The following is a 12,110-nucleotide window of genomic DNA, read 5'->3' on the forward strand; positions in this document are numbered from 1 at the left end:
AAAAATAGTCAAATAGGAGGATGTTTGCACTCCCATAGAAGAAGGAGGACTAGGAATAAAAAGTTGTGTTGAATGGAACAAAGCCCTCACCATCAAGAGCTTATGGGAGTTGGAACAAAAAGCGGACTCCCTATGGGTCAAATGGGTGCATACAAGATTTATGAAAGAAGAGAAGAGTATCTGGACACGAAGCATCAATGAAAGAATAACATGGTCATTGAAGAAAATCCTAAAAACTAGAAAATATGCCTTTCAAATGGTGAAAACCACAATTGGAAATGGATGAGGGGTACTATTCTGGCATGATCCTTGGTTGGATAATATTCCCATTATATTCAAAAAAGAAATGCAAGGAAACAGAGTTAGAAGAGAATACATCAAGTACTCATTTAGAGACGTCTGAAGGTAAATATGATTAAATTTTGAGGCGTATTCCAGAAGGTGATAGAATCCTAAACCTAATGAGGCAGAAGCAACTCAATGAAAATAATGATGAAATATGCTGGAAAACAGAAAGCAATGAGAATTTTATTACATGAAAGGCATGGGAAATGGTTAGAACAAGAGGACAAGAGGTAGATTGGCATAATGTGGTATGGTCTCCAAAGATTATTCCTCGTCACCAATTTATTCTCTGGCTGGTATATAGGAAAAGGTTGACAACAAAAGACATAATTCGAAAATACATAAACATTCCTGGTATCAACAGTGTCCTATGTTCAGGAGTTGAGGAAAGCATAAACTATTTATTTAGGGAATGCTCTTTTGTAATACAAATCTGGAGGATGTATGCTGCAAACATGATCATCATCAACTTTCCAGGAATATGGGAAGAAATCCAAGAGTGGATGAAGAATAAAGCAAAAGGAATATCCTTCTATGTAAGTATGTTGAAATGCTACTTTGGAGCAGTAATCTACAATATCTAGAAAGAAAGAAATTCAAGAACTCACAGTGGAAAAAGTAGAACCGCTGAAGATATTTAGAGAGATATAACTTCAGATGGAAATGCATTCATTCAATCCTAGAGAGGAATCAAAAAGAATGAAGAGAATAGAAAGCTCTACCGGATATAGAATATTTCGTTTGAGAATGTCACAAGTAGAATAAAAGTAAAAACGCTGTAGGCGCTAATTGATTGTTGTTATTGTCTGTAATTCAATAATTGTTTCATTATCGGATCTAAAAATTGTCTAAATTTGATCTTAAACTTTTGTATTTTTTTTCCTCTTTTGATTTTTTTTAATAAAATGGCACTAAACTGTTTTCCCAAAAAAAAAAAGAAACCAGAAAAACAGGAAAAGCCAATTGCACAATAGAACGACGCTAGACAATATTGTGTTGTCCGTACAAATTAAGTTGTGCCGCCCGTGTCGTACCGTGCCGCCTATGCCGATCGCGCTTCCTTGATCAATGCGGATTTCGATGTCGATTTTATTACTTTCGACTCAAGACAATATCATGTCGCCTATGTCGATCGAGAAGATCATTTTGTCTCTCGTCAAATCATCAGAAGAAATAGGTAAATTGTTTTATGCATCAATCGAGATAAACAAATTTCGAAGTAGATTATGGTCGTCTTCATTTGCATAGGATTCTATGAATGGCATGACGTTGTGCGATTCGATCGCGGCCTCATTTGTGCAGTTGTCATCGACGTCATAACAAACCTTGGTGGGGGGAGAAAGACGAATATGGAGCAAAGCATCGGACTGCATCTCTAATTGAAGTTCACTACTAAAAAACAATGAACGATGAAGATGATGAAATAGTTGAATGATGTGGAGGTTGCATGACAACTTGTCTAATTGATTGGAAAGTAATTATCCATGTGACAGTTAGGAGAAATCTTTATTCCTCATCTATCAATAGGTAGATGAAGATGTATTTGAGAAGATTTCAAATGCAATTACAGCAAAGGAAGTGTGGGATAAACTTCAAACTTGCAACAAAAGAGTTGAACAAGTTAAAAAGAATTATCTTCAAATTCTTAGAGGTACGTATTGTTGTTTATGGAGGAATCCGAAACAATTTCGAATTACTTTTCTATAGTATTGGTTGTGGTTAAAAATAAAAGGAAATGATGAAGATATTGGTGAAGTCAAAGTCATGGAGAAATTTCTCCATACTTTAAATCCAAGCTTCGATTTTATTGTTACAAATATCGAAGAGAATGAAGATTTGAGTACTGTGACTATTGAGCAACTAATGGGATCTTTATAAGTCTATGAGGAAAATAAAAAAAGAAGCAAAAACAAAAAGTGGCCATGGAAAAGTTACTAAAATTAAATATAAAAGAAGATAACGTTAATGGAAGTCAAAGAGGACGAGGTCATGGCCAAGCTAGTGGACGAGGACAATGAAGAGAAGGAAGAAGTAGTCCCAACAATAACTTCAACAATGAAGAACAAGGTCGATATTCACAAGCTACAAGAGGGCACGCAAGAGGCAACTTGTGGCCAATGTATGAAAAATCTAATGTCAAGTGTTATAATTATAACAAGTTTAGTCATTATGCATTTGAGTGTAGATACCCAACTAAGATAGAAGAAATGACAAATCTTGTAGAAGAAAAAGCCATACAAGAAGAGACTCTATTACTCACGTGTCAAGACAAAATTGAAGACCAAACAAACGTATAGTACCTTGACACTAGTGCAAGAAACCATGTGTATGGAGATCGGAACATGTTCGTGGAGCTAAATGATTAATATGTGGAAATGTTTACTTTAGAGATGAGTCAAAAATAGCGGTAAAAGGAAAAAAAATGTAAAATTCTCATTCATTTGAAGAATAAAAGTCATTAATTCATCTCAAATGTCTAATATGTGCCCAACATGAAGAATATTATTATTTGCTTAGGACAATTATTAGAAATAAATTATGACATCCAATTGAAGGAACGTAAATTATACATAAGAGATGATAATAATAACTTGATTGCAATGTGCCGATGTTAAAATATAATGTTTCTTCTGAACATTCAAAATGATGTAGCAAAGTATCTCAAAACATTCTATAAAGAATCATAATAGTCTTAAAATTCTAGCGAATAAAAGATGGTGAGAGACCTACCTTCTATCCACAATCCGGACCAGCTGTGTGAATGATTCCTACTTGGAAAGAAGTTCCGGGAGAGTTTTCCAAAGGAATCAACATCAAGAGCTACAAAGACACTTCAACTCATACACATCAATGTGTGTGGACTTAGGCCTATAAGCGGTTCGGTCAATTTATAGACAAAAATATACAACCAAACTGTTGGCGTTGGTTTGCCTAAATCACAAACTATCGGTTTTAGTTTACTAGTTAGTTTGGTTGATCAATTTGACAGTCGGTTTATTCGGTTTGGTTAGTTTTAAAAATATACTTAAAAAGACAGCAAAATTTTATAAATTTAACTTTATCAATCTAATTTACAGACCTAACACATTAACATAATTTATTCATATTACCCTAAGTGATTTGGGCATCTTACCAATCTAATCTTCTTTTCATCCCATTGTAATTGTTAGTGTATATAATATTATATTATATACACTAACAGCAATCATAATATATCACTCAAGAGAAATTTGGCAGCTAACATTTCTCTCCCATTAGAACCGCCTTCTGCCGCACTTCTTGGTTCTCGTCTGCCACCATTGCCTTCTCCACGTCGTCGTCATTCATTGTCTCTGTTTTTCCGGTGGTGTCTAAAAGGCATGACTTTTTTGCTGATGCTTAAAATCAGATACTTTGCCAATTGAAGAGGAGACCTCGACGGAATGATTAGATCATCGTTGTCGCGGTGGCTTTTGACGGTGAACGACGACGTCTTGATGGAGAGTTTGATTGATTTCTTTATATGTTTGGAGCATAGAGATATTAGAATAGAGACTATACGAATAAGCCTATAAAAAAGTCTCAAGAATGGAGCAATCGTTAATGATGGCGTGATTGATGAAGGAAGTGTGTCGAAGTCGAAGAAGCGCGAGGCGAGTGAAGGAAAGAACTTTAGAGCTCCATTTTTGGTTCGGTCGGTCGGTGGCACGGTTCCGCAAGCAAAGAACCGATGCACCGAACCAGATGGGTTCGGTTCATGCAATTTTGAACTGAGGTTTGGTTTGATTCTTAGCATTCGGTAGGTTTGCTTACATGCCTATGTGGACCAATCAATTCGAGTTTTTTCGATAAGAATAAATATTTGTTCCTCTTTATAGATGACTTTTCAAGGAAGGTGTGGGTGTAATTCTTGAAGGAGAAGTTAGAGGTGTTTGAGAATTTCAAGAAGTTAAAAGCTCTTGTAGAGAAAGAAAATGGTATTTCATTAAGGCCATGAGATTTGATAGTGGAGGAGAGTTCACATCAAAGGAGTTCAATAAGTATTGTGATGACCATGAAATTCTTCGTCCCTTGACAGTTCCAAGATGTCCTCAACAAAATGGATTAACTGAGAGAAAGAATCGAACTATATTGAACATGGCTCGATGCATGCTCAAGAGCAAACAAGTGCCTAAGGAGTTTTGGGCTGAAATTGTAGCTTGTGCGGTGTATTTAATAAATCGATCTCCAACAAGAAGCGTACAAGAGAAGACACCACAAGAAGTATGGACTGGAAGAAAGCTTGGGATCTCTCATCTTATAGTCTTTGGAAGCATTGCCTATGCTTATGTGTCGGATCAACAAAGAACGAAGCTTAATGATAAAAGCACGAAGCTCATGTTAGTAGGTTACGACTCAAGTTCCAAAGGCTATAAACTCTATAATCTAAACAATGGAATAATTGTCATAAATTGCAATGTGGAGTACGATGAAGAAGATACATGGGATTGGAACATTCAAATAAATGAGCACAACTCTCTTAGTTACTTTGAAGTAGGATGTAAATTAGAGCATTCAAGGAGCTTCAAGAGTCTACTCTACCAACCTTACCAGTGCCAAATTTGTCCGAAGCAAGCTCAAGTGAGAGAACACTGCGATACATAAGCAGTGAAGAACTTTACGAGGTAACCAAAATTAAAATGACATCACTTTATTTTGTCTTTTTGGTGATTGTGAACTTCTAAGTTATCAAGGAGCGATGGAAAGCGAAAAGTGGAAAGTTTCAATGAATGAAGAAATCAAGTCAAACATGAAGAATGGCACATGAAAACTTGTTACACTTCCATAAGGACACAAGGCAATTATTAAAAACAAAAATGAATGTTAAAGGGGAGATGGTGAGATATAAAGCAAGACTCGTAACAAAAGGCTATAGTAAAACATTGAAAATAAATTAGCAATGGCCCTAACAAAGAATCATATCGTCCATGAAAGGATGAAACACATAAACACTCTCTACCACTATATTCGGGGGTGTATCAAAATAAAAGAATTTAAACTGAAATACATGAAGTTTCAAGATCAAATAGTCTACATCTTTACCAAACCACTGAAGCAAGAAACGTTCCCTAAGATAAGAAGCATGCTATGAGTTACAAATCAAGTTTAAGGGAGTGTTGAAGGGAGTATTCAAATATAAACTTGATTTAAATTTTGATGTTTTGAGTTAGTATAAGTTTCAGCTCATTAGTATTAGATACCTCAAATAAAATAATATTTAGTTTCTAGAAGATTCTAGAAATTTTTTATTTAAAACACTCTAGAATATTATAGAAAAATCTTAAATAGAACACTTTATAAGTTCTAAAAATTAAGATTATGAGTATAAATAAGGATGTAATCCACTATTATAAATGTCTAGAGAAATAAAATAAGAAAAAACTACCTTCTATATAGTAATCTCTGTTTAAAACTTTTCTTCCTAAATTAATTTGCCTTCATTGTTTCATTGGTTGTTTAATCCCTCAGTTTGGTTTGGCTGAGCTATTGTTAGAATAATTGAATTGATTGAAATTATGTCGTATTGGGATATGTTATTATAAGTAAAAGAAAAAAATAAGTGAATATTTTATTGTATAGTTAAATATAAAAAAAAATAGAAATAAAAAGACAATAAGAAACTCAAATAAACAAAATGAAATACCACCACAACAAAAAAACAAAAACAAACTAAAAGTTAACATGTTTTGATATAAGAACACAAAAATCACAATATTCTAAAATAAAGAAAATTTTTAAAAACATTTTTTGAAATTTAAATTAAGCACCATAACCTGCTACAACCTTAAAACATATTTCTAAATGATCCCATACTCAATATAGCCTAATAAACATGAAATAAATAAATATTAAATAAAAAGTTAGCACTAGGGAGTAATGGACTATATGTTATTGCCTAGCACCTCCAGGATGACGTGGCAATTAGCACCTCCAGGATGACGTGGCAATTAGCACCTCCATGCTGACGTGGCAAGTAAGACTTTCAAGCTGACGTGGCAATTAGCACCTACATGCTGACGTGGCAAGTAAGACCTACATGCTGACGTGGCAATTAGCACCTCCAAGCTGACGTGGCAATTAGGGGTCTGCTGTGCCAACAAAGCACCAGCTCAGCATGCCGTTTGGCCACGTGGAAACCATTGACCTGTACTTTCCCTAATAAACATTCTGCTTGGATATCCGCAAACTGGCTTAAAACCACCGCCCGCATTCTCGCCTCTGCAAATGCCTCCCTCCATGGCGTCGACCGGCTCCCTGCCGCCTCCACCGCCGTAATAATCTTCGGCCGGAGAAAGAAATTCTCGATCTTACGAATACAATCGTCACCGCCGTTGGATGATGCTTCCAGCGATTCAATTAACGTCGAGTAGTACTCTAGACCATCGATCATACTCCGTCGGAAAGAAATCATCCCACCGTCTCCCATCCCATCGCTATCGACGTGAAGAACTACACTCGGTGCTATCTGACGGAGATCGTTGAGAAACCCGGCGCCGATTCGACGGATAATCCACGGGGAGAGTAAAACTGCGGTGGTTTCTCCTTCGATGAATTTAATCGAATTGAATGAAAGGTATTCAAACGTTCGGGTTGAAACGAATTCGATCTCGAATTGTATTTTTAGATCAGAAGCGAATTGGGTAAGGTTGTCCATAATCAATCTCGACTCTGTTATGTATTCTTCAGGAACAACAGCGGTTATTCTCAGCATCGGTTTCATTATCTCAGAGCGATTTGAAATCTCTTTCATGAACGAAGCCCACTGACCGCCGAACCCAATATCGAAATCTACAACATGAACAAGCATGGATCCGTTAACAGCTTCGAGAATGGCCTGATTCGCGGTGAAATTGGTGAACATGGCGATCGGTGATATGTTTGAGAAATGATTGTAAGCGCGAATAGCCTGCACGACTTCTGATGAAGACGCCGGTGGGTTAGGTTGGTGGTTCGTACCGGAAATGAGAGAGTGAAGACCTTCTTTGAAATAGAACGCCGCCCTTTGAAGTGGTTTTCCGGCAGGTGATGGTAATTGTTGGTCAAGCTTTGTTAAAATAACGTTAGCTAATTGTAAGTCCTTGGATTCAAAGCATTCAGCTAATTGAATAAGATCATCGAGGAAGTTGAGTTCGCTTGAACAGTATGGAAAATTGATTTGATCGGCTGCGATGGTGAGTGGGAAATGGGTGAAATCTGGAAAGGGAAGTTGAGATGTAGAAACAGGGGAGGAGGAAGGATCGGGATTTAGATTTAGATCGTCGCTTAAGCCCAATTCTTTCATTAATGATTCCCAATCGTCTGAGTGATTGAGAATATTGTCGAGATGAATTATGGAGGCGGCAATGTCGGCGGTGCTGGGGCTCCGGCGAAGGTCAAGGACGGACTTGGGTTCGTAACAGGAGGTGGCAGTAGTAGTAGTATTAGGTGAGACTTTCATTTCTCTCTTTGTAATATGTCTGTGTTGTGTTTGTATTAGGGAATTTGGATGGTATAATTGATGGCCTTTTTATCTTGGGTGCTTGGGTGGGGGAGAAAGCATGCATGATGCAACAATGGTGGGCGATCTAGAGAGAGAGAGAGAAAGTGCATGGTAGGGTCATCTTTGGAGAAGATGATATGACCTGACGAGGACAATAATGCAAACATGGAGGACACACGGCTTGTTTCGATTATGAGTTATTTTCAATAATATTAAAAAAAAAAAAAAAAGAGTATATGATTGGTCATTGTATAGCGGGCTACGAAAACACATCGAATTCGATCAAACTACTTGGGTTTAAATTTGTTGTTGCTCCTTTATGTAATGATGAAATTTATAGGGTTATTGTTATATTTAATATAAGTCAAAATAACGTGATCTAAGTGAAATTAAGTTTATGGTTTATGACTGTATTTGTCATTAATATAAAGTGAGAATACTTAAGTGACATTTTTAATTTTATGAAAGAGCTAAATTAGAAATGATCTAACTATAATAACTAATTTAATGTTGGTTATATGTAATGGTAATAGTCCCCATTTGAAGTACGGACAATTCTATTTTGTGTCCCGTCAATAGAGAAAGAAAATCATTGACGTACTTATCAGATTGGAAGAATCATTCCATAAAGAAAGTCTAAAGAAAATATATTAAAGATGTTAGAATCTTTAGTCTAGATCTTTAATCCTTAAATCTATATTCTTAATACTCTATGTCGATAAATCAAGATAAACATATGTTGCGGAAACGTACCTGGATCTTGAATGAAGAACGGTTCATTAAGCCGTTCTTCGTTCTTCGTTATTCTCTTCTTCTTGATCTTGGATCTGGACCTGAATCTGAATGTGGATCTTCTCGTTCTGGATCTGGACCTGGATCTAAATATTTGATGTGGGTGGGGTTTAAGTCTTCCAACCCTATATCGATAGCCTTCTTGAGAGTTCTTGAGAGATTAACTAAATCCTTATTGTTCGATGAGAGAAACAAATAGGTAGGCTATCTATATGGGTTGGGGACCTAGCCCTAATATACCCATTTATTATTCGGCCCATCAACGAAATAATAAATGGTATTTCTGCTTCTACACAAATATGTCCCCATATTTATTATAGATGTCTAAATAAGCCCATAACTCTTATACTTTAATAGATCATTTTAATTAGGTTTTAATCTTTATTATGATAACAACTAATATACAATTATTAAATAATATATGTACCCAAATATTGAAAATAATTCCAACAAAAGAATCATTCAATCCAGGCAAAGTCTAAGAAAGATAAGATCAATGATTAATCAAATTAAGGTACGCTTCCGCCGCATTCAGATTTTAATTTCTCACACATTAAATTAGGATCTAATTAGGATAATTCTAACATTTACAACCTTCATAAAAATTAATTATTTTATAGAATAAGTCAAAAGTAATGAAGAGAGAATAAAAAATCCACATATTTTGTGATGGTGGTATAATTGAAACATAAATTCTGGAACAGCAGATTTAATCTCAGGACATGCAGGTCATGGCATTCGACCTCGTATGGTGAGAAATCGAAGGTGTGAAACGTTTTGGATAAAGTAACCATCGCTTTGCATAAAACATTCAATTACTTTAACATGACTCTATTAAACGATTTATATGAAAATTTGTTACATATTCAAATTTCCTAAAAATAAATCGGTCGAATAGAGTAAAACATTTTATATGAACGTGTGTAACGTTTACATAAAAATGGAAATCGATTTATAATAAGCAATATTTCACTTTACATGCATTGTTCTGCAAATGATTTGTAACCTGCAACGTTTGGTCGATGTCACAATCATTTTCCTATTTTTAATAATAGAAAACACAATAATATAAGTTATTTTATTATTTTCATTGATAAATTGTTTTATATAATGTTATTAGAAATTAATCCAAAAGAAATAACATTTATAAAGAAGTAGAGTTTTGTTTTTCAATTATTCAATTACTCAATTCATGAACAATGACTACGAGAATTGTAAATTATCATTACTTTAATTTTATATAATTTTATTTTTAAAAAACATCCCAAAACAAATCTCCAAATAAACATCAAACAAGTTTTAATAGAAGAGTTTTTTTTAAGCAAGTCTAAGCTTTTTGGGCAAAAAGAAGCTTGAGAAAGAAGGGTGTCAAAACTCACATTTGTAATTTTGAATTTTTATTATTTTCAAATTTGATATTTGTGATGCTTCGGAGATCAAGTTATTGGATTTGTTCAACATCTCAGAATTTAAAATTGATTAACTCAATTTGATTACGATGATTGGTGATCTGAAATCATATACTCTATCACTTATGGCTGCTTTTGATTCAATAGATTATGTAAAGTAATTTTAACTTAAAAAAAAGTTATTACAATAAATTATAATAATTAAACGCAATTTTTTATCTACCTCCTCCTTCTCCGATTGAAATTATAATCTTAGTCAATAAATTTGAAAAATAAAAGAATAATAATGAATAAAAACGAGTGCAAAAATTTAAATTTGGTATTATTTTTTTAATTAAATAAGCAGATATTGAATTAAATTAAAAAAAAAATCAAAATATTGGGAAAGTTATGTCATATTTTTAATATATAAATACCGATTTTTTCGGTTTCTAGTTTTCGACTTAAAGAAAATGTTAATTCTAGTTTCTTTCGGGGGAATAGATATCGAAAATATCGTACCGTAAAATATTGAAAATATAGATGTTTTTGGTATATCAAAAAAAGTTATAAGGTATGATACCAATACCAAAATTATCAATACAGAAATGTACGAAATATTCAAAATTCTGGTATATCGGTGTATATCGAAATAATATTTATAAATTTAAATATATATAATATTCATAAATAATTAAGTTTTAATTTTCATTCCAAAAGTTAAATTATTATAGTCATTATAAAATTTTCAACAAAATCAAATAATTATCATTAAAATAACCGATATTATCTTAGTAAATTTATTTTTTCTTATCCCATAGAGACCCGGTGGAAAGAGTCGACCTAATAGACTAAAATGTTAAGGATCAAAATATTTGAAAAGAAATAAGAGTCCTATTAAATTAAACAAATAAACATATTTTCTTTTATAATAGATTTGAGTCACAACTTTTAAAGTATTTATTATTTTTCTTTAACCTTACTGATTTGCTTTTCTTTATATACATATTTTAATTTAAGTTAAAAAATAATTTTTTTAAATCAAACTAAAATATAATTAAATTTTAATATTATTCGGTATAACGTATAATTATCGTTACCTTATCGAAACTGAGATATACAGTCACTTTACTGTTTGTTAATAGTATTTTACAATTTTTCCTATACCAAAATTTTCAAAGTTTCAGTATGATATTTATAAAAAAAAATACAATTTACTATATATATATTTATATATTTTTATTTGGGTCTGGACTAAAGTACACTTAAGTCCTAACAAAAGAATCGCCCTTAATTTAAGTTTAAAATTTCAATTTTTATTTTAATCTCGTCATTATTTATATTTATTTTCTTTCCTCTTTTCATTTTTTATTATTGTTTTCTTTTTAATTTCTCATTTTAATTTTATTATATAATTTTATTTAATCATTACATAATTATATATTTATTAAATTAATTATTTAAATAAAATTATTATAATCTTTCTCTTTTACACATAAAAACACATTAACATGATAAATTTAAATTTATATATTTTCACATTATTTTATTTATTATTTAAAATAATATAATGTTATTTTTATTAATGATTAATTCTATTTTTGTTAGATAAACAAAATATTAACAAATAAAAAAACAAAAATACTAATTTATTTTCATTAAATTTAACACAAAAAATTACAAATAACATATTTTTATATTATTAAACAAAATCTCAAAAAAACAAAACAGACACTATGTAATTTTTAAATTTCATATAATGATATTTAAACACTTTTTATTTAATAATGAGTTTTAACTTATTTGTTTATTTTTACCTAAAATTTAAAATTATATATTAATAAAAACTTATAAGAATTAATATATTAATATAATTTATTTTTAAATAATTTATTTTTAAATAATTTATTTTTAATTTAAATAATTTATTAATATTTAAAATTAAGTTAATAAAATATATATAACAATATATATATAATATTAATTATTAAATATTATTATAAATAAAAAAAATATATAAAATAAATTAATTGTATTACTCTAAATAAGTTAGTATAAGCAAATCAATGTATGAGTTGTTTGTGTTA

At 32.0% G+C, this 12,110-nt stretch overlaps 1 protein-coding gene across 1 annotated transcript; it reads right to left on the minus strand.

The window, feature by feature from the left end:
* Nucleotides 1-6,034: 6,034 nt before the first annotated feature.
* Nucleotides 6,035-7,855, minus strand: LOC124922439 (scarecrow-like protein 15). The gene has a single exon (XM_047463166.1). It carries the CDS (start codon nt 7,799-7,801, stop codon nt 6,416-6,418), a length of 1,386 nt encoding a protein of 461 aa, XP_047319122.1. The 5' UTR covers nt 7,802-7,855; the 3' UTR covers nt 6,035-6,415.
* Between the last annotated feature and the right edge of the window lie 4,255 nt (nt 7,856-12,110).

Source organism: Impatiens glandulifera, chromosome 1 (assembly GCF_907164915.1).
Source record: "Impatiens glandulifera chromosome 1, dImpGla2.1, whole genome shotgun sequence".
Classification (NCBI taxonomy): domain Eukaryota; kingdom Viridiplantae; phylum Streptophyta; class Magnoliopsida; order Ericales; family Balsaminaceae; genus Impatiens; species Impatiens glandulifera.